The following is a 23,787-nucleotide window of genomic DNA, read 5'->3' as shown; positions in this document are numbered from 1 at the left end:
TTCGTGGATTTACTTCCTGGTATTTTTGACACAGCTCTTTCCCCCTTAATTCGCTCCGTTTTTGGTTGATTATCGGATACTGTGAACAGCTGCTTCTAATCCAAGTATGGGGTGCAACGACACATTCCAGTTTATTGTGCGGTGTGGCTTTGCAATGGCGGTACTTTCTTGGGGTAAGACTTTTTTTACGGATTAAGCACCGTATACGTCAGTATACCCCTACGTAATATACATGGATGTGTACACAAGCGCAGAAGATCCAGACGTTCAAAGGTAAAGAGGTGACTATTGAGCTTTATCGTTGATCTAAACATGGAGAGATTGCGTATAAAAAGAATGTTGTTGCAATAATTACACTGTAGGAAGGAAGTGTGATAAAAGAAGTGTGATAAAAGAAATGATTTGAAGCGACTAAGATAAACATTCATTTTCAGACTTTGATCTTTATAGCGGCCACTGCCGCGATGCCCCTGTGAATTGCCGTGATGCTCTTTAGACAGCGCGTACCTTTCGGCCACTTGGCCGACGTGCCCTGCTTCAATGATCAGAAGCCTATATGTACATGTACATGTATTCAACTTTCAAGTTACTGTTTAGTGCTAGCATTTCTGTCAATGGCCGGCAGCTGCGCCGAGCACTTTTTTTTACGGACTGGTTTTGCATTCGCTCATACAGCATGGTATGGCAGCTATATAGAGTTGTGCGACTCTAAAAACGTGGCACCAAGTACTTTTATGCATAGACCAGTTACTATTCGCGGCACAGAATACACATTCTGCACCGATTGGATTCTGTACGGGAGTATGACCCATTTTCCTCGCTGTTTTAGTGATATTCACGCGGGTGCTTGGCATGACAGCGGGTTTCTATTGGGTAAATGTAGTGTGGCCCAGTGACCGACTTGCTTGAATTACATTTTGTTGTGAGTAATTACATTACTTGAAATACTGTGTTGCCTTTATGGCATCATGAAAAGTAATAAGACACACACCAAATAATAAATTAAAAGTTCAAAGAACAGTATTTATTTTTCTTTTTACAATTCAAGCAGACTGCTCAGCATGTGAAGAGAAACAATGAAAATTGCAGGTTGAAAGTTAAACACCATCTTGAATTGAAGGAAAGTCTGTTGAAGTCACTGACAAGCATGATAAATAGGGCCTAAGAATTTCAAAGTGGCATTGGTGCCCTTTCAGTTGGCCTTGGTGCCCTTTGGTTTTTGGGAGCATTCAAGGCCAAATGCCGTTGTGTACATCATGCTCACAAAGGGGGTAGGGTTCAAGCCAGACCGAAAATTTGCAGGCAATGAATCTTCATCATATCAATACACATTCTCATACAAATAACAACCAGAATCAGCTCCAACGTCCGTCCCAGCATTCATCCTCCATGGCATTACTCACGACACAAAGATTGGTTGCGTCCTCCAGAATTGTGAAATACATATGCCTACAGGAAGAAGAGGGGCACTGAAGGCCCGTAAATTGAAAATAGTTATCCCTATATCATGTAGAAAACAGGTTGCGCATGTGCACTCCACAAATAAAATCATTTCAAGCTAAAGATGCAACTCAGTTTCAATTATAAAGGTGTTAGTCATATTTGTGTTCAAGAATCACGATATTTCCCCCACAATCTACAAGTTCCGTTTCCGCCTGTAATTAGTGCTTTACTTCCTTCGCTCACAGCAACAATAAGCCCAGATACTGAACCTTTTACTGTCTTCAAGATTGAAGTTTACTAAACTTAAAAAAACCTATCTTTTGCTTATCAGCTTCACTAAACGGGAAATACTGGAAAAGCTGTGTCATTTATATTCTTCATGCTTCAGTAAGCTGGTTGTGTGATATCCAACATTATATATTTTCTCCTTATTGTTTGATCCTCCTAGCTTCCTTTGCTGCTATCAATGACCTTGTAGACACAACGGTGGTGCGGGGCAGAGATACAACTATGCTTTGTAGTAACAGTGAGCACACGTCAGGCATTGCCCTGTGGAGTGACATCACAGACCCAAACAATCCAGTGCCTTTTGCCGCTCGTTCAGGTGGAGTATTGAAAGATCCTCCTACCTATTCAAAGTATGTAAATTTTGACTTAGACGCAACATTGAGTACACACTTGGATCTCAAGATAAGCAGCGCTGAACTTGAAGATGAAGGGACGTATTCATGCACCTTGTCCCCAGACACAGCAACGGCCACACTGACTGTGGAAAGTAAGTATCCTTTCAGCAGGGGGCGGATGAAGAGTTTGCAGAAAGCGCCAAAACTCCAGAAAGAGTACTATACGCCACTGTTCTTGTGGGTTGAAAATTCTTCACGTATGGAAACAAAATCAATTATCAGAGAAATCCCCGTCTCTCTACTGAAACCACAGATAGGCGACTGTACATTTTTTCTCTGTAATTTGGAACGCGGCCAACAAAGATATTTAAAATATTGTTTTTTAATGAAACAAAAAACAAACTCATGTATCGGGGAAGAAGTCCGTCGTACACGTTCTATGAAATTCTTTAAAAATGGTTCTTGCGATGTTAGTCTAATATTAATTTATTTTCATGATATTCTGCTACGCGTTATTTAGTTGAAGGTGCAGAGCCAACAATTACAATTGACGGTGATTCATCAGGAAATCCCATCATCCTCAGAGCGTCGGAGCCAAGCGTGCTGAGATGCACAGCCAGGGGCTTCAGACCAGCAGTCACTTTGGAGTGGTACAAGAACAGTGTCCAGATAACAACGGGCGTCAGTCCAGAGGCACCTACTCCTAATGGAGACGCATTTGACACATCGGGCACACTGACATTTACGCCAATAAGGCAAGACAATGAAGCCATCCTAGAATGCCGAACAACAGGACAGGTGGTCGCCCCAGCAAAAACAGCATCGCTCACTCTCAATGTACAATGTGCGTATCAAGCATTTGCTTATAATTTGTAACCACATCCTGCAAAAGTCTTGACTGTTTTCCGTCATATTTTCCCTTCTGCGAATCGCAAATATAATGATTGGCTAATGGCGAACCCTCTTGATGTTAAACTGAAGATTGTGTTACGTGTAAATGTAGTTGTGAACATTGGCAAGTTAATAGAAACAGTGCCAGTTGTATTGATTTGAATTGTCAAAAGCAGTATGGTTCCAAAGTCGCTGCGTTGTGTAAAAAGACAACTGTTTGCGCCGCGAGCTGGTTAATCCAAAGTGTTTGAGCTGTCTGTACGTTGCATGCACAGCAAGACCCTTGCATGACAAACCCTTCTGCTGACGTCACAGGCCGTGTACGTACTGGTGGATGGGTTGGGGTAGCGGTTGTTTTGTCCTTGCACTGTTCAACAGCAGTTTCCAACTTGCCTGTTTGGTAGGGAGATTTAACCCGCACATTTGTAGTCACACACTTTTAGCTGAATGGCAAATGCACAGTATGAGTAAGATTTTCAACAATTGTTTGAATTGTGATTAATTCCAATGTGTCTGTCTAGGGAGCAAGGGATGAGAAAGGCTTGCTTACTTTGTGGTAAAACACAGACATGTACTGTACAGACATCTTGGAAACATGACAGTAATTGAATTCGTATTGACACTTTTGCATAGAATTTGTGATGTGTGTCAATTTGTGCTGCAACTATAGTCAAGAAAATATTCACCTTGTTGCCAAGTCCAACTGTGTTCCCGTGTGCGTTTATTTTTCCTGCAGATGTACCAGTCGTGTCAGTTGGGTATGCCAATGAAGTGATAACTTGCTCATCGGATGCCAACCCACTGGCAACCAATCATAAGATCATCCTGAACGGTACTAACATTGTGAAGGAATTCACGACCAGCCAGGGATCTCATCCATTCACTCCAGTAGATGGCTGCACGGTCATCAGTTGCAATGCCACGAACACAGTGGGAACGGGAACGGCAACTTTTCCTGAAGAAATATGCCTGGGTAAGTAATCCCTGTGTTTCCCTCGACACTCTAATTTTACCAAGGTTTTTCTTTATATTAAGTTATAAAGCTGAAATTGAAAATCAACTGAACATTCCATTTTTCTGGGTGGCCCATCAGTGTTGCACCTAATATGAGTATTGTCTTGACCGTCTTCATGTATACGTATATGTGGAATAGGGTGAAGTAAATAAAAAAAATGAATTTCAAGTAATAAATAGGCTATAGTGATATTCCTGCAATTTTTAAAATATATCATCTTTGAAAACTGATATGAAAAGATGTTTGCTTAACCAAATAAAATAGTGGACTGAAATGTCTCTTAATTAAAGTCATGTTCATTTGGCACCTTTTGATTACTTCGAGGTACTCATTTATAATTTTTTTTGATGTTTTCTCTGCTTTTTTCCTTTTTAGTTTCAACTTAACAATGCACGCCATTCTCCACCAATTTCACAAAATGCTTCCAATTTAATGTTTCAAATCACTCTCTATGATATCCTACAGGTACATGTACTTTTTATGCATCCTCATTTGGAGAATTGATGTATCTTTGATAAAGTTTGTTTTGAGATTTTTCGCTTTAAAGTTTGAGGCGCAGCCTGTTTTTAAGCGAATATTGTCCAAGCTTACTTCTTCGAGTAATTTAGCAGTTTTTGTTATTGATTTAATATGTCACCCTGTTTCTTTTACCTCAATAAACAATTTAAAGGGCATTTTTTAAAGATACACCATTTTCCCGTGGTGTAGACCTTTCTCAAAGATTGTGAGTGTAGAGGTCCTGATGTATCTTAATATATACCATCTTAATATATATACCAAATATCAAAGGTGATATTCCTACCAACTTTGGTCACTATAAAAGTTGTAGGAAAGTGGGAGTGGTCTGTGTCCCTCTGTTGACAGTTTACATAGATGCTAATTCTACCTGGACGAAGCTGTTGTGATGAGTACTTCCCGGCACAGCTACGCTCACTTTTACTTCTCATTTCTGATTTTCGAATCATCACGTGACTCGCCTCGTTCTCCCGTTTCCTTTTCTATCACCACTTTTGTTATTTTCTGATATTTCTATAGGCTACGTTGAGCCCACAACAAACGCACCATCCAAATCACCATCTACAACCAAGTCACCACCGGCCGGTATATCCACCACCTTCTCTGTAATTGGGGTTTTGGAGGGGAAGCTGTAACGTTTATTTATTTATTTTATTGTAATGAGCAATAATGTCTCAAACTTGATTCAAGAAAAGCTTAAAATATAATTTAAAAAAGAGGGGTGAGCGTAAAATTGCAGACAGGCTGCAGTTTAAATCTGAGCATTGGATTGTAATGTCTTGAGGGAAAATTACTGGCAGGAGTCGATGTATAGTTCGTGCAGGTACGGAGATACACATTTACCTAATTTCCCTCATTTTGTGTTGATAATATCGATACGCAGCGCAACGGTACCCCTCGAAAAACTTCTTGATCGTTTGAAAACAGAATTTGCAAGATCAACATGCTGGAAAATAACTTATTCTTTAAGATAAAACATTTCAAAAGGTAAAATGTACCGCATGGGAAGCTAGCAGAATGTTTAATACCCTGTGACGTGTCTCCCAATATGGTATGTTACTAGTCCAGTGACGTCACATTATGAGTGGATGGCATTGTCACATTGATAACCTTGAAGTTTGTGGTTCCCTTGAGCGAGCAGTCTGGGTATATCGTTAGATGAGAAATTGATCAAAATGCCGAACAAGTTGTAAAGTACTATGCACAGTGGCTTACAACGAGGGAGGGGTATAACTGCCTTCTTTCCCAACGACTATCCCTTCCCTCAAAAGAGACATTGCCGACTAGCACCCCTTTGAATGTTGGCGAGACACCAGAATGTTTGGAGCCACGAAGAGCCAAACCGAAAGAAAAAAAAATCTTCCTGTTCAGCCCTGGGGTACAAAATGATTTCAAATCCGAAGGAGTTACCGGTTTCAAAATCTTCAAGATGATTCGAAAATTAGCCTTCTGCAAAATGCTAATGCCTTGTACTTCATAGCTACAAACAGTGGCGCCGTGGTTGGGGCTGTGGTAGGAGTCTTCATTACCGGGATCATCATTTGTGGACTGACCATCTTTTGTTGGATGAGGAAGAGAAGGGAACGACAGAAACCCACTCGTGGACAGTCAACCACTGGGAGAGATGGGAAGTAAGATATTGATGTTCTAGCGTGCCCAGTCTCGTTTTCATTTCAGCAAAAAAAAAGGAGAAATTTTAAAAGTGGGTGGCGTTTCTTAAATTACAAATTCTCAGCTGGACAGCGCCATGGCACTACGCAGAAGAATAATATAAACTTAACTTCATGGGAGAGCTTCATGGGAGAGGTCTTGGAAAGTAGAGCCGTTGCTCCCTGGGTCTGTGTAGAGAAAACCTAAAGCTCCTAAAGCTAAACGATTGCCGATCTTGAACCTGACTTATTTTATTTGCAGAGGTTATTTTAAGCCTGACCGACAACATCATGTTGAGCTGCAGAGGTCAGGGTCTAATATGGTTGCATCCTCATCAAAGGACGATCAACCTAACGGCAAGTGTTTTGGAATGATATTGATAGAAAATTTTTCGGTGCCTGCTGTATTAGACATGCTTCTCATTCAGATTTGCTTAGTAAATGTGTTGGATTTCGTAATCTAAATTTACATTCATCCAAAAATTGCTAAATCACACAAATGACGAAACAAGAACAGCGATTGAAAATGAATTTACGTGATGAAATGTAGAATTCTATCAGTTGCTGTTAATAAAACTAATAGGAATGTGAAGAACTCATTGACAAGAATGTGACCCAAAGGTCCCCACAACTCTTGGATTTTCTGAAAATACAATCTTCCTTTCATTTGTTTGCATAACCAATGCATTTACCGTGATACAGAACTAACTCACCTTGGAACAAAACTTCTGTTTTTGCAGTGCCACCCTGCCGAGCAACACAAAGATATAGAATAAAAGAAGTATCACTAAGATAAAGGGGATTTAGTTAGGCATTGTCAAATTGTACTCTCGGTGCATTCCCTGAATTTAAGAAAAAGTATGGCACATTATTTAGGTTTTAAAGTGTCCGTATTTTATCTTTCATAAAATGAAAATGTTTTAAAAATTGTGTTGATTATATTTCTAGCTGCGGTCTATGAAAGCATTCTGGAAAGTGTTGCAACTTGTCCCACGACAACATCGATGTATGGTAATGTAGGTCCCGATCTGTCATTCTCGCGAGATCTCGTTGTTATCGAGAAGGAGCTTGGACAAGGTGCTTTCGGCAAAGTCCTTCTCGGTACGGCTCTTGGGATCGAGGAAGCTGGCAAACGGACCAGAGTTGCCATCAAAACCCTCAAAGGTAAAGAGAATTATCAGATCAGATTCTATGGTGAAAATAATGTACCCTTTAAGTTTATGGTTTTATTTCTAAATTGGTGTGTCTGGTAACGAATCATGAAGAGATTGGTAATGGTCAATTAGGTTTCAGTAATCTTGAAACTGGTGACATTTTGATCGGATAGGTGACCTAATGTGGCTTTATTCTTGTTATTTAAATTTTCAGAATATTCCCTCTCAGGAACTATATAGAACTTATATCTGGCACAATACTTATGTCATGTAGTCAGTCACCCGAGTGATTCTGGTGCAATATTTCTTGCTGGAATGCAAAATAAGAAACAAAGATTTTGCGGTTTTTTCCATACTTGTAGACGGTGCTGACAGACAAGCCAAGATGGAGTTGCTGTCCGAGTTAAAGTTAATGAAGACAGTTGGCTCTCATCCAAATGTTGTCAAGCTACTGGGACATTGCACAGAATCAGGTTAGAGATGAAACTCAAGTCTATAAGGCCGTCCATAAAGTGCTTCACGCAAAATCATGCTGACTTTTCCGACACCCCTTCCCCAAGTTGGCATGGCATACACAAGTGGTTCCTCCACTGTATGTATACCCATTCCACGTAACTAAGTACAACAAGGGGCATATGGGAGTCATGATCTGGTAATAGTTCGCCTTGTTACTATTTTGAATGTGACTGAACTCATTGTGTACGACTAGACTTGGGAAAACTAGCCCCGCCCCGCAAAATGTACCCAACTACGCCAGTAGTTACTCTCTGTCTTGTCAGATCGCCAGCAGTTGTAATGGTGAAATCCAAATAGTCAGGACGAAAGGTGATTTTATAACGAATATCGATGTAAACAAGCTGGCCCAAGTGTTGATAACGAGGAGATATTGTACTAGCTTAATTTCAATTTACTAAGAGCTAATTACTGCTCCCTCTCTGTAAGCAATTCCTTGGGCCCTTCCCATCCTGTACGCAAGGTGTACGTAATGCCCCTGCCTATATACCCCTCCCAAGTCATAATTATTAAGTACCTCATAGATGACCCCGCAGCCCAACTATCTGAAAACAAAACAACAGAAGACCTAAGGCCTCCAATTTCCATACAAACCTCTTTAAAATTCCCAAGCTTGAGGTAACAGCTTAAGCTACAAAGAGTTATGAAATCATGAGACTTGACGAATAGAATTTGATCCTTACAAACAATGCATGTTTCCACCCATCTTGCTTTCTTGCAAGCAGATCCCGTTTACATCATCATCGAATACCTTGCCAAGGGTGACCTCAAGAAGATGCTGTTGGGATACCGAGACAAGGATCCTGGTTCGGGTTACTCCAACATACCTGGCTTGAGCAAATCTCTTTCACGAACCCTGGTCAAATTTGCCAGGGATGTGGCAAGCGGAATGGACTTCTTGTCATCACAACAGGTAAAGCGTTGACAGAACGGTTGTTTACGTAACGTTTCTGAATTACATAATTATCGATCCTTTGTGTCAGTGCACACTGACTATTAATCCTGGCAGTGCATTTTTTTCATATTTTGATGATTTTTCAGTGGAAAATTTTTTATTTTCACAATTCTAACAACAACCCTCAAATCACCGGGATACAGTCCTGTCGCCTGTTTGGAAGTGCAAATGACTCTCAAGAGTTTCACATCGTAAAGCATGTTTACTTAAGATTTGTCGTTTTGAACAAGTAAGCTTTTTATGGCTTACATTTATTTGGATGGCATTGAGGTCTCTTTTCTCGGACATTAATTTTAGTGTGTGCATCGTGACCTGGCTGCCCGTAACGTGCTGGTGAGCGATGACTTGGTCTGTAAGGTGTCTGACTTTGGTCTGGCTCGTGACGTCATGAACACTCGCATCTACCAACGAGAGTCACAGGTACCATATGCAAGATCACACTTTTCTGTTTTATGCTTGAATTTAATTTCTTTATTAGAAACTTAAAAGCTTTAAAGATCTTGTCGATTTTGATAACGCTTCACTTCAGTGGAAGATTTTTTCTCCTGGAAAATACGACTCGATTCAATGAAATCATAGAGGATTTCACATTCAACTGTAGGGCCCACTCCCCATGCGTTGGATGGCACTGGAATCCATACTCAACGACGTGTACACAACAGAGAGTGACGTATGGTCTTTTGGGGTTCTGCTGTGGGAGATCGTTACACTTGGTGAGTGAAAAGTTAACTTCCAAACTTTAGGCTGAACAGTTTTCTGGAATTTTAGATGAAAATAACAACGTAACACTGACTAGGGTAATGCAGTTCATGTACAAGAATGGTAAATAATAGCAATATAGTAATCTCTCTTATTTGGGAAAGGTGCCAGACCGTATCCGATGATGAAAGCCAAGACGATGGTGAGCCAACTGCAGCAGGGGTATCGTATGCCGAGGCCCCAACACTGCAAGAAAGAGCTGTAGGTATCTTAAAGTCATTAGCATAAAGAAGACCCACAGATACTCAGTCTGCTCGAAACTTGTACAGCGTATACTGGTGACAATTGTTGGTCCACTGATTCATGCTGATTGGCCAAAGCGTTAAACTGGCATCTAAGATTGACTAATCCAATTGGACACGATAACTGCGGTGGTACCGCATTCAAACGAACATTCTTCAGTTTGACGCGCGCGTGCATTTGGCGAATCGAAGCACCACATTGGTCGAAGAGGAATGTAACTCGCGCGTACCACCTGTCCGTACTCCTTAAACCACAGCAGTAATGAATTTTCATTCTGGTTATTGAAGTACATTAAACGACAACAAAAATGTTAAGTGCATTAACTTTCTGTGGAACGCTGCTCCCTCAGTGAAAAAAATGCTATAGGCTCACTTGCTGTCTCCTTTGTATGTCCTTACATAACTATTTGCACACAAGAACAAGTATAGGCTAGATGTAATATTGTGCCCCATTCATAGGTCCTACCTTGAAGTGTAGTTACGGTTATCCTGTAAATATGACGCCTTCAAGATTAAACACTCTAAGAACAAGAAATGTGGAAAACGCCTGTTGAAAAGAGGACTTCTTTAAGTGCAATTTACAGAAAATTAGTGTTGTGTATTTGCAAACTAATAATCTTTCAATACTGTTTCAGGTACGCCATGATGTGCAGCTGCTGGCAGAAGATTCCTCAGGACCGACCTACCTTCCAGAGTCTCTACCAACAACTGGATGACATGCTGTCAGAAGACAAGGTTAGCAACGGTTATGTTGGTAACTAAACTAAGGAACATGCTTGGAGAAAAGGGTGGATTGAAAAGACATCAAAGATATGGTACTTAAAGAAGACGGGATATGCTTGGTATTTGGCAGACTTTGTCTCCAGTAACTGTCAGGAAACTTTATTTCTAAAAAGAGAATGTTTAGTGCTTGTTTTTGTTTTTTAAGCTCGTGCACATCATTCAAACTGTAGAGAGCCGACGTTATTGGACAACAGAGTGATATCAAGTATTTTGCTGACGTAATTTTCATATGCATCTCCTCTTTTGTGTAAACAGGACTACATCACTTTCAACAAGCTGGATGAAAGCATCTACGAAGTGACAGTGATCCACGCCAGCAACGAGAAACTGTAAAACTCGACAGCCATTAACTGTGCAAAAATCGGTCTTTCACAAGTTAAATAAAGCATTGTCTGTCGCTTTTAACATCCTTGTTGAGATGATCAGTTTGCCTGGCTTGCTTCCTCGTGTGTCAGGGGCGTTTCAAAGATGTTTTCTAGAGTGGTTTTTGAAATATATTCACGCAGACAGGGGTATTGTTGCCGTTGTTGAGGCCATAATCGCTTTCTTCGTCCTGAACTCTTAGAACACGGAAAATGAGAACCCTACAGGGTTTATGCTTTTAGGGGTACTTGCAGCCTTTAGACGGACGCCGCTAAAAATGCAATGAATGCAATGAAAAGGGTTGGGGATTGACTCTTCGTCTGCACCTCTATGTTTAACTTCTGTTTGAACACTTATCACTGTATAATGTGACGATCAATTCTCCTTAGATAATTATGTTTCACACACTATAGCCAGGAAGAAGTATCAGATTAAAGAACCCGTTTAAAGGAATCCACGCACTAAGGACAAAACAGATTTTGCACTTTTAAAACATATTTTACACCATCCGCAGTTTTATTCTTCACGGTAAGCCGTTGATGTACTGGTAGTTAATTAGGCTAATTTACTGCTCCATTAGCTGACGCAAAATGCAACATCTCTCAGGCATTAATTCAGTTGTTTTATCGTATATTCCATTAATGTGTCTGAACGCGTACTTGACCAAGCATCAAAACCTATAGGTTTTGGAAAAACCGGATGTGTTTAGTCCACTGTAGTCAGCTTTCATGAGTAATACGTGTCTTTGAAGATCAGAAAGTAGAGACCTCACAAAAATTGTTTGTAAATTGCACTACACTGTTATTTGTGTTGTTTTAATTAAAAAGTTTCAGAGCTACGTAAAAGAGAGGCCCACTTTTCTCCTCATATAGACAACGCGTTTGTACTGATTGTCCCATCCAGTAATAAGATTCTTACAGACACACATTTACAAGGAAGACTTTCAATTTATTTGGGTAGAATCGGACACAAACAATGCCTCGGAAGCGTAGCCATATGAAGAGAGATTTTTCGGGTCTGTGAATGGGCTTTGCCCAAACCCGCTCTTTGTGCAAGTTTTTTTTTTATGAAGGTCGCTTTTGGACAATCGTTCGGGGGGATTCCGCCCAAAGAACTTGGCCCTCCAATGCTTGAAGTAGCTTCGGTTTTGTCCAAATGCACTCCATATTAGGATAAAACTAAAGTTTCAATTCAATCTGATCTACTATTGTCTCGATTTTGTCATTTGAAGTTAAGGGCAATGTGCGCTGGCCTGCTTGCATTGAGCACGACAGTGGGGAAATTACATGCTTTTTGCTAACGTGTCGAAACAATGGGCGCTGTGCGAGAATGGTGTGTTAATTTATTTTTTTTAAAGAAGTTTTGTTAAATTGACCTCTAAGAATAATTTTTTAAACACTCTTAAAGGCTCAGCTTGTAGAATTCGGGGACTGGTTCTTTTGTTACTCTTTTAGGGTTAGCTGTACGGGTGAAAGATTGATCTAATGACTTCTGCTTTTATCTTCTCAAAACGCTGTCAGCATTTTCAAGAATCCTAGCCCAAAGAAACTTAGTATTACTGTTTTTCAAAGCTAGCCATAAAAAAGAGACTATAAAGAAAAAAACCTTCCTTCCAAGCTTGATACGCCACTGTGATTGATCAATCTCCTCTTTAATAACGTCGCGATGCAAGGGCCAGGTACGTAAAATCTCATGACCAGGAGAAAAGAGAGAATAAGTTACGACGGAGGGGATTACACAATCGGCAACAATGCCGTTCTTTTAATTTTGAACTGTAAGCTGAAGGAACGTAATGTGCTCATTATCCATTCGTTCATGTGAATGTATGATTATCAGTCATGGGACAACTGGTCCGATTGGCAAATCGGCCATGCTGAACTGAAAGCGAAGCTGACTTTTCTAATTTTGGGAATCTGAGAATAAAAATCAAAACAATACGTAAGGGTTCACTATAAATTAGTGTCATTTATTCTGATTAATAATATAACACCCTTGTTTTAATTACATCAAAATGATTTAAGCCTAACTTACAAAACATAAATTGAAGCATGGAACTCAAAATAGTTTGGCACCAACCTAGGAATAGAAAAGACACTGGAAACATAAGCTTTTGGTTCCCTGTGAATAAGGTTTATCTCTCGCGTTATGTCTTAGTATCGCACAATACATTGTGACAATAAGATCCATTTTGTGAAATTTATGCAATGGACCTCAGATCACCGAGTTTTCACTTGGGTTTTGCATGGCTGACAAAAAAATATGGGCATAACAATATCCACTCTATTTGTGATTAATGTTCCCTACATTTCATTCTTGCGGTATATTTGGAGTTCTACAACCCTGTTATGTTTTCAGTGCCAGTTACAATATACGAACACTATTAACCTTTTACATTATTAACCTTTTGCACTCATAAAGCTCGGCTTTCGAAAACTGCATATGGGTCATGACGCATGCGAAAATTGCCTTTATGCCCGTGGTGCACTGTGTACATCATCGTTAGAACATACTCTTGGCATCTCCTTTCACACCATAACAACGCAGGAAGCATTAATTGCACAGGGACAAGGTTCACTGGAACTCTATTGAACCAAAAATATCTGCTTTTTACTTCCTTGTTGAACGGATTTTATGCTTTTGTGCATTGAAGTCGGGATTGCACTTTGCAGTAGAATTAAAATGGTGGCTAGGGCAGATGTTCAGTGCACTCAAATAGACAGCCGTGTACTAAATAGCGAAGAAGGAAGTGTGTCGTCGACATGGGTCGCGTTGAAAAGCAATGGCATAGCATGTGGTTTTCCTTCATATTTTCCGGTAGGTTTCACACTTACAATTTAAAGTTATTTCCATTTTTTGCAACCAAATTTAAAAAGAATATAACTGTACAATAGAGTAACAAAATTTCCACCTCGACAAAGCACGTCCAACACATAGAACAAGAATAACTCTCCAGTTTAACAAGTTTATATCCATTAATTGTCCAAACTGAAAGGTTGACACCCTTCTTTTAAAAATGGTATAGTACCACAGACTGAAAACTGACGTTTGGTGTTTGTTACAAGTACAAGTTAAGCGATTTTGGACAGTTTTATTGCAAGAGCTAAACATGGGATTTGAAAAGGAATTTCAATTTGAATAATTTTTACTTTAGTTTGCAAGATTTTTTTTCTGCTGTGTTGTGAAAAGCTACTGAATAAGTACAGGTTGGGCAACTGAAACTGAAATTCAACTGAAATACCCCTTAAGCTTTTTAGACAGTTTTGTTCGCTTTACTTTGTATAGACCTAACTAGCCTCTATTTAAACTGTTTTGCGTCGGCGGCATCTTGTACATCTAGATGTGCATCTGCAATTGTTGGAGCACATTTCATGTCAATTTGAAGTGCATTTTCGAGAAGAAGATTGTGTTTCTGTAGATTATTGTGTGTGTCTTTCAGTTGTGGTAGGTGTTACTGTGCCAAGTGACGTCACAGTTCAGCAGGAAGGTACTGCAACTCTCATCTGTCGGCTTGAATCTCCTATTAACGGCTTGGCTCTGTGGCTCGAGGGTGCAACTTTATTTGCTGATAAAGACCAAGTACTTCCTGATGCACCAGCCAAATATTCAAACTTTGAGATTGTCAATGATGATACTGCAATTGGTCAGATGGACCTCCGCATAAACAATGCACAGTATGAAGACAGGGGAACATACACCTGCCAGTTTGGTGGAACTCCTGACGGTTCAGCAACACTGGAGATACAAGGTCGGTATTTGATATGGGTAGACCTACATGCAGATATTGATGTTGCTTGTCAAAATGAAAGCATACTTGAAATCAGGCACAACATTGACGGTGCAGCCTTTTGTAAGAAGAAAGATTCGCAGGAGGATGAAATTAAAGAGGACACTCGTTTTTAGAAAAAAACCATTACCACTGTACCTAACGAATAACCTGGATACGCATTGGGCATTGAACAAGTAATACGGCCCTGTGTTCAGGCAGCTCTATTTTTTGTACAAAACACTCGGTACCTATAGTCTGGATCTATAATCTGACTAGATGTGGAGTGTTGTGTTGCGGTACGCAAAGCAAGTCATCAAGCAGATAACTGCCTGGGTCATGGCAGACTTTTGGAGGTTTTTGCCAAAAGCATGGACCGAACAATGCCTTTCATGTGCATGAAATTATAAATACCTATCGTGCCTATACTTTCAGAGCTGGTCTTGAATTCTCCTTTGTGGATATAAGTCTTCAATTGATAAATATTAATTGATCGGAGTTTCTGTCTTTCAGTTCCCGCCACTAGTCTGACCATAGCAGTAAACGGAACCACACAATCTCCTGATGCCGCAGTGATAGTGACAGCAGGCACACAAGTCACCCTCGTCTGTACATCGCTGGGAGCCAAACCTAAGGTGACCCTAGACTGGTTCAAAGGCAGCGAACCTCTCGGTCCAGACACTGAAACGATACCATCAGGTGGCGAGGCAACAGACACACAGAGTACAATCGACTCATTCATTCCAACGAGAGCTGATGATCAGAGGCGGATAGAATGTCGGACAGTTGGACACATCAGTTCACAGTCCCATGTATTGTTAAATGTGTACTGTAAGTGACTTTGTTCATCTCTTTTCAAGAGGAATTTTCCGTCGGGGAGATGTTAATCTTTAAGCGGGTTTTGCCCTTAAACCGACCAACATTTATTAACACTGTATACTCAGTCTGTGCTAGTAAGCAGGAGGTCCTGGGTTCGAGCCCCTCCCGAGTAGGCGTGAAGCTTGTGGTTTGTTTTACAAGCTCTGAGTATACAGTTTTAATTGATATAATTTATGTTGGATTAAGGGCAAAACCTGAGATTAAAATTCATTCATCCCCTTTTGTTGGATTCATCTACACAGATTTCCGTCATATATACAACCTTCGTTTGAATCTTCTCTTGTCAAGCATTCATTGAATATGCATGTAGGTATCCGTCCAAAATGTGTCACGAAAACATTTCTACTTGTTTTGCAACACCATTCATCTAAACTCTTGCACCTTTCTATGCGCCATCAGGTGATCATTTCCTCACGTAGAAATCGGAATACAAGCTCGTCTGTTTTCCTAGCAGATGCACCGGTTGTCACAGTGGACTACAGTGGCAGTGAGCTAACTTGCTCATCAGATGCCAACCCAGTGGCGACGTCTCATAAAATCATTCTGAACAGCACGAGGGTTCTAAAGGCATTTACAAACAGCCCGGGAACCGAGACGTTCATTGCGGAAGACGGCTGTGCTGTCATCAGCTGCAACGCCACAAACTCACTTGGGACTGGAACAGCCACAGTTTTTGAAGAAATTTTTTTCTAGGTAGTGACAACTGTTTGTATCTACACAGATCAACCCAAATCAATATGGGTATTGTCTCATTTCACGAATATAAAGTTACACGAGGATCTCACTATTTCAAAACAATGGTTCTGGCTATGCTTTACGCTGATCTTTGTATGACCTGCACCTATTAAACAGCATACTTGGTACCGGAACCAGCGACAACAGATCACACAGAACCACAACCAGCGACGACGGCTGCTGGACAGACTACAGATTCCCAACTGATTCCAGGTAATTTATCCCCAAGAGTCAGTTAGCTTTCTAATGACTCACAAAGTTAGTGATTGATCTTAGGGATAGCTTGCTTAGCTGCCTGTTTTGTCATTGTTTTAGGTAGTCTTTCTCTGATTCTCTCTCTTCCTCTTGGAATTCCTTTGGAAAATTTTTTTAGGGGGGCTAGAGGGTTAGAAATTTATGGGGGGGCAACCTCTTATAGATGTAGCCATTGTTGAATCCATGCTATCACATTTTTCTGTCCCCAACGCAAAACAGTGACCTATACAGGGTTTATTCTTTCTATGGGGTCTTTCAACCTTTGAGCTGGGCCCCTAAAAAGCGCAATGAGCAAGTTGTCTTTTACCCTTACCTGGAGATCCCCTCCTAATGGATAGGCAAGAAAATGACAATGGCCTTTCCCCTAGCTCGTGATAAGTACGCACTGGCTGTGAAACCCTTCCTCTTTGCATGCGTTTTATAGACGCCCGTAAAAAGGAAGGGACTGGATGACCCCTATAAAAATATCTCACAAAATAGATAGCAGCATTAAATACTACTGGCATCTCTCCATCTTCAGACGTAGGTGCCATAGTTGGGGTGGTAGTGGCAGTTATTATCCTTGTTGGAGTTGCTGCTGTTGTGGCTGCATTACTATGGAGACGTTGTCATAGACAGGAGCGGAGGCATCCACAGCAAGAAAAGGGACAAGATGGCAGGTAAGGCTCCAGGAAAGGAACACACCGCATGCATGTTGAACGTGGCGTAGGATACACATTGTAATACCGAAAAGGGACTGACGAGAAAAATTTAATGGCTGGATTTCATTCGTCTAAACTGGATGATTAGAATTACGTTACTAAGCCTGGTCACCTAAATGCCTTAGTACGTGTCATATTTGCAAAAACTTGCATTCTGTCCATACATGATGATTAGCAATTCAGGAGGTTTATCCATAGAGCTATCAAAGTGTTTCAGGTGATGTAAAGATATTGTCAGTGGCGTATCCATTTTTTTGGGGGGGGGAATTCCAAAGCAACTGCACTCTCGGGCTCATTGAACATGATGGTGGGGAAGAAAACAATATAGCTTGTTTATTTGATAAACAAAAATACTGCTTAATTTCTTTCCTACCCAACTATGAAGTAATTTGCAGAAAAAAAGAGAAAAGAATAAATTAAAAAAAATCTAACGGTGGAGGTGGGGTGGGGGGGGAGGTTTCCCCTGCCCCCTGGATACACAACTGCATGTAAATCAAAATAACATGCCACTTAGTACCATTAAAATGAATACAAACATGAATTCAATTGATTTCAAACGCACATCAGCAATGACTACAAGTCTTCAATTACAGAGGTGCCAAGGTAGAATTAAAGGAAGATTTACGTCCGCAGGGCACAGAGCGAATCACTGCAGGACAAACCCAACCCGATCCATACGGTGAGTATGTATTTCATTGCTTGCAATAGTGTGAAAAAAACCCTCAGAAACGAGGAGGGGAGTCAGAAAGGAAAGCCAAAGATATAAATGAGCTTGAAATTCGCTTAGATGTACAATGAGTTCATAAAACAGATTTTGTAAACCTAAGCGAATGCTGTCAATTTGCCAAGACTATTAGAAAACCACACCGAATCTTTGCATGCTTCTGTTAGCCTCTTCATTTTTAACGCCCAACATTTTTACTTCAAAAATTTGAAACATTTTTCTTTTCTCAGAAATTCCCCTGAACCCAGTAGCCACAAGTGTGGTTTACGAATGTGTGGCTGACAGAGACGCCCCAGTGCCTGCTGCATCATCGCAGGGAGTAGCGTACGGCAATGTGGGACCCAACCTCTCATTCCCGCGAGATCTCCTAGGGATCGAGAAGGAACTGGGACGTGGTGCGTTTGGGAAGGTGCTGCTTGGTACAGCTCGTGGAATCGAACAGGCCGGGAAAGTCTCAAACGTTGCCGTCAAGACACTCAAAGGTGTGTTGACTATTATGTAGGAGCTATTTTGCAAATTTCTGTTAGCAAGAAGCACATAATGGTCAATTATTGATCAGTTACTGATTGGAATGAGCATCGGCGGATGGTTCAGGGCTAAACACCCATCAGTCAGAAGCTAGGTTGTTGGCCTGGGTTTCTAAAGACAAAGGGAAACACGAAACGATTAAACAAAATATGTAAACAAACTCCTTAATGAGTTATTCCTTGTACGGCTGTAGAGGGTGCTGACAGGCAGGCAAGGATGGAGCTTTTGGCCGAGCTGGATCTCATGAAAAAAGTTGGTTCTCATCCAAACGTCGTCAAGCTACTGGGATGTTGCATCGAAAAAGGTACCAAGACGTGAAATGGCTTATGGTCAGAAAAAAAAAATCTTGTGCACAGTGGTAGACACTCTCTGGCAAGAATTATGCATTTTGAAAAGAAACAACCAAGCTGGCGAAATCATCACACAGGAAACTCGTGGAGTAAAAATGTCTATCATATCTGCCTGCCTGTGCTTGTCTTTGCCAGATCCTGTATACATCATAGTGGAGTACCTTGGAAAGGGTGACCTGAAGAACGTCCTGATTGGGTACAGAGGCAAGGACCCTAGTAACCAACCCAGTTTCAGCAAATCTCTGTCTCGGACTTTGCTCAAATTTGCTAGGGACGTGGGGAGCGGCATGGCCTTCATATCCTCACAAAAGGTGACAGAGCCAACCCTTGTTTCTACCTTCAGATGCGACACATGTTCATGTGGAAATGAATAATTGAACAAACAAGCGTCATTTATCCCACAGTGTTTTCATGTCGCTATAGTAGTCAAGATCTCTTTTCGCAATTCTGATCTGCATTATCCTTATGGAAAGAACCAGCTCTGTCGTAGTCTCTGCTCCAGCATCTCTCATCAGGGCACCGACATAGCTCATTTTCTGTCCTCCCCTGGGTTTCGTCCTACAGACGAATACAAGCAGTTGCAGTTGAGCCCATACACCCACACTCAACACAAGTTGAGGAGGCCAAGCTTTTTTTTAACAAATGGCAGCCTCCTTTTGTAAATGTGAGTTTTCTCTGAGTCACTTAATTCACGAAGCCCTAAATGAACCCACTCACTTCTCTTCAAAATCTGTTACATTCTGCTCAATTCCCTTTCCTGATAATACCTTTTGAAGAGCCTTTGGTTGTTTTATCAACAACCTTGCCTCAACTGATTCTTCAATCCTCATTCACACCTTGTGTATCATCCATTTATGATCTTGTGCTTCTGCATACCTTCAGTGTGTGCATCGTGACCTGGCTGCCCGTAACGTGCTGGTGGGCGATGACTTGGTCTGTAAGGTGTCTGACTTTGGGCTGGCCCGTGACGTCATGAACATCCGTATCTACCAACGAGAGTCACAGGTATAGATTAGACGTGTGTTTTAGTCAATGAGCAAGTTATTTGAGGGTTAAAAATGCTTATTACCCTCAAAAGGCATCATTCTTCGGCCGCTCTCGAGTAATTAACAGATGAAGAATAAACGGAATCAGCTGCAAAAGACTGAAGCTATACTGACATTTACTGATTTTTTAACCTATTTTAGCAATCACTTGAAATGACAATAGTTTTGAAATGTCTTCGGAGAGTCTTGCAGAATATGATTATCTAGAATATGGACTTGCAGTGTTTGCAATATTTAGGACAGTAGAATTAAGAAGAATGAAGAATTAAGAGCACAAGTGTCCAATCCCTAGTTACAGTAATAAAAGACATTCCTGCCCTGCGATACAATTATTCTCACAAGTAGATTCAATTGGATTTCTAGGGAGCTCTTCCCATGCGTTGGATGGCTTTGGAGTCTTTGCTTAGTGACGTGTACACAACAGAGAGTGACGTATGGTCTTTCGGGGTTCTCCTGTGGGAGATTATCACTCTTGGTGAGTTCTGGAATGTTGACTAGTTGAGAAGCAGTGTAGGCCCCCTTACTTCTAAACACCATTTAATCCCATTAGGTGGGTCGGGCTACAGATGTTAAGGCATTAGCGACAGCGTTCCAATGGCCACAATTCATCGGTGATGCAGACACGAATCCACAGTGCTGGGTAAAGCTGGAACGTCGCCCTTAGCTTTAGTGAGCTATGAACAAAGTACCTGCTGCTTGATATTTGAAGCAAGATATGGGACGGAGAGAACCCCCACCTTTGTGTTGGTCGTTGTTTGATCGGCATCTCAGGAATTCTTTACAGACTTGTAGGGGGATGTGTTTCGTAACAATAGTCTAGAGTGTGTATAGAGATTGGACAGGTAAGGGGGGCTACCCCTCCGTCCCACATCTTGCCTGGTATACTGCTTTAGGCTATCCAGAAATGACACAAGTGACATAGACACACTGGAATCGTTCTTGTATGTGCATAAATATTAGTACATGTATTTGTGTCTTACGTTGCACCTTCTCTTGGAGGCCCCAATATTTGCAGGCCCTCAAATTTTCATATACCCTTTCCACCACGGGTGGGACCAAGAGAGGACGCAGGTTTCTCAGCAACCTAAGCTCCGTTGTTGGTAATTGAACTTGAATGCTCTTTGGTGGCATTGCTACCAACAAAATGTACACTCCCCACTTCCATGGCTCTTTTCAAACAATGAGGGGGGGTGCCTCTGCACAGGCATAGTTACTACCCCGTCTAATGGATAATTCGGTTTAGACCTCAAATGACAAGGCAACATGTCGAAATATGTAGGTAGTAAAGTGTGAATATGCCCTGAAACCAGCTTTACTCCACACAGGTGCCAGGCCATACGCGATGATGAAAGCCAAGACGATGGTGAGCCAACTGCAGCAGGGCTATCGTATGCCCAAACCCCAGCACTGCAGCAATGAGCTGTAGGTATCAACAAACGATCGCTGTTTTTTTCTTCAGTGCTACAATTGAAGCAAGTCCATAAGGTCTTTGAAAGTAAAACGTAAGCATAAAGCATCTAAAGCAAACCCGAGTTGATACAATGGCTCGTTTTCTCGAAAGAAGAGTCGATTGAGCCTCCAGAAATGGATGGTTGAACAAGCGTTTCTGCTACATGAAGTGCACATGTATACATGTCCCACCTATTACAGTTCAATCCACACTCAAATAAACAGAGCTTGTCTGTGCCGATCAACATCTTTATCTGTCTGCTTGCGTCATAGATACGTTAGTTATTGAACAGGATGGGGATAGCGACACTGTTCTTCATCTATCTTCTCCTACTAAGTTGCATGTATTATGTCTCATCAGGTATGCCATGATGTGCAGATGTTGGCAGAAGATTCCCACGGATCGACCAACCTTCCAGAGTCTACACCAACAACTAAACGAAATGTTGTCGGTGCACGAGGTAGGTAATACTTATCTTTCATCGATCATTAATAAAATGTCACAAAGTGGATTGTCTCTACTATAATAAAGAACGTCGTATTACAAAGATATTACTGAATCATTTTCTATTATTTAAATTGTTCATTTGGGATTAAAAGTGCACAAGAGAATGCAGCATGCTGAAAATAATATGAAAGCTGAACAACCTTCCTCGTACTGTGTATAAGACCAAAGGTAGTGTGGAATCAGCATGAGGCTTATACATTTAATGAAGGTGAACCTGATCGACTATCCCCCGCTGTTACTGAGCCAAATGCCATGTAAGAAGCATGCCGGTGATACGTTATAATAGGCATATGAGCTTGATAACAGCTTTCCCATATTACGTGCGGTGGTAGGCACAAAGGGACGGAAAAGGGAGTTTGGAGGAACTTTCTTACGTAGTGTGGTGGACAATGGAAAAGTTACCAGTTAGTATTAACGAGGTCCGTGGGTTAAGTTCTCCTAGGTACTTCGTTCTTTTCTTTTTTGTTTGGCAAAATGCATAAATTTACTTTTCCTATTTGTAGCCTAGATTTTCTTCTTTTTATGTGGAAAGTTGCTCGTTTCAATATGAAATCGGCTTGAGCCTCATTTAGTAGCGTGGCATCTATATCACATCATGCAAAACTATATTACCGGCATGCTTGCAAAGTGGCATTCTGCTATCAAAGCCTCGTTTCTTTACAGCAGATACCATTCATTTCATGTAAACAGGATTATATCACCCTTCACAAGCTGGATGAAAGCATCTACGAGGTCACAATGACCCATGGCAGCAACGAAAAGCTTTGAAAGCTGGGAAATTGGATTTGTGGAAAGATGCAAACGATGGAACAGCACAAAAAAACAAAAAAGGAGGCAAAAGTCCTTTCTTCTTTTAAAATCCAAAGGATAAAGGGTAAGGGATGATGTTTCTCCACATGTTGGCTGCTAGCAAACTTCGTGTCTGATAACTGATTTTGTTCAAAAATTTAATATAGTTTTCTTGGCTTAAAATATTCATATATAATTAAAGTAATTTCTGCACTTATCCTTTCACGGTAACTTATAAGTTTTACTGCTATATCTGTTTTGTACTAATTTTTTTGAAGACGCAGTGAGAAACCGCGAGACCTGGCGACAATGTTTTGTAAAAAAATTATATTATTTTGGATGAATTAACAATCAAAGGATTAAGCAGATCATGCTTGCAAATCAAGAAAAATCTTTCGAAAGACTTTACAATGGAAGATAAGCCTTGATTTGAGGTGGTATTCTAGTTGTGTTTTTCATTTTTTTCGAAATAATTAATGAGTGTTGCATATTGGGAAGTTATCATTGCTTAATTTTACAGGAATTAGCTTCGAGTATTTAAAACTCTGTCAGTAAAGGAACGATTTAGACAGCAGTTTACCGATCGGAACTGCATTTTGCTGGTTCACAAACGACTATGAAATATACGCGTAGTGTGGCTGTGTTGGTGCCAACTCAGTCGTTGCCGGATAGAGGGCCTAGTGCAACGACTGATCGATGACCTGTTGGTTTTGTTGGATAGACGACTTGTTTTCTTCATTAAGTAGCTTGATTGTAGCGATTTATTCGATTTGAGCCTCTGATGGTGGACAAATTTTGTTCTCTATCTTCCCTAAAATGAGAACAATCCGACGCTGTGTCGTTGCATCTGCCTTGAACAAAAGGCCGTGCTTTTCATGTCACGAATTAAACTTTATTCGAACTTCAATTATGTGTTGCTTTCAATTGGTCGATTCGTGTTTGTGTTTACGCCGACAAAAGGAAACTGCTAAAAATATCACCCGAACAGCTTTCAATGTGAAAGGTCAAATGTTCAATGATCCAGGAAGAAGACACTGTGTCCATATTTCATCGGCTTTTAATTAAATTGATCAGAGGGTGTCCCACTGTGCCTGCAAATAAAAAAAAAACGCAGAAAAAAGTTAGAGTACGGTCACGGTACCCTTTTTCCAGTC

At 40.8% G+C, this 23,787-nt stretch overlaps 2 protein-coding genes across 4 annotated transcripts; both read left to right on the top strand.

Annotated features, from left to right (window-relative positions):
• Positions 1-33: 33 nt before the first annotated feature.
• Positions 34-12,106, top strand: LOC110990619 (tyrosine kinase receptor Cad96Ca-like). 2 transcript variants are annotated; one of them, XM_087142064.1, is made up of 15 exons: positions 34-173; positions 1,892-2,218; positions 2,587-2,910; positions 3,694-3,930; positions 5,008-5,073; positions 5,969-6,119; positions 6,400-6,494; positions 7,086-7,301; positions 7,654-7,764; positions 8,530-8,717; positions 9,057-9,179; positions 9,361-9,472; positions 9,623-9,719; positions 10,396-10,495; positions 10,799-12,106. In XM_087142064.1, the coding sequence occupies exons 1-15, from the start codon at positions 107-109 to the stop codon at positions 10,874-10,876; spliced, it is 2,292 nt and encodes a 763-aa protein (XP_086998190.1). In that variant the 5' UTR covers positions 34-106; the 3' UTR covers positions 10,877-12,106. The 2 variants fall into 2 exon arrangements, with proteins under 2 accessions (XP_086998190.1, XP_086998191.1); XM_087142065.1 differs by lacking the exons at positions 34-173; positions 1,892-2,218; positions 2,587-2,910 and adding an exon at positions 3,276-3,424.
• Positions 12,107-13,238: 1,132 nt separating this feature from the next.
• LOC110990621 (uncharacterized) lies at positions 13,239-23,540 on the top strand. 2 transcript variants are annotated; one of them, XR_015426892.1, is made up of 14 exons: positions 13,239-13,720; positions 14,343-14,651; positions 15,183-15,500; positions 16,401-16,496; positions 17,059-17,197; positions 17,833-17,918; positions 18,194-18,445; positions 18,685-18,795; positions 18,977-19,152; positions 19,724-19,846; positions 20,251-20,362; positions 21,213-21,389; positions 21,698-21,797; positions 22,535-22,553. XR_015426892.1 is itself a non-coding variant. In XM_087142643.1 (14 exons), the coding sequence occupies exons 1-14, from the start codon at positions 13,666-13,668 to the stop codon at positions 22,610-22,612; spliced, it is 2,052 nt and encodes a 683-aa protein (XP_086998769.1). In that variant the 5' UTR covers positions 13,243-13,665; the 3' UTR covers positions 22,613-23,540. The 2 variants fall into 2 exon arrangements, 1 of the variants encoding a protein (XP_086998769.1); XM_087142643.1 differs by having other exon boundaries at positions 13,243-13,720; positions 21,213-21,309; positions 22,535-23,540.
• The last annotated feature ends 247 nt before the right edge of the window (positions 23,541-23,787 follow it).

This window comes from Acanthaster planci, linkage group LG10 (assembly GCF_054643075.1).
Source record: "Acanthaster planci isolate LZ-2023a linkage group LG10, COTS_SCS, whole genome shotgun sequence".
Lineage (NCBI taxonomy): Eukaryota > Metazoa > Echinodermata > Asteroidea > Valvatida > Acanthasteridae > Acanthaster > Acanthaster planci.
Note: the sequence above shows the minus strand (reverse complement) of the source record. Positions and strands in the feature narration are given on the sequence as shown.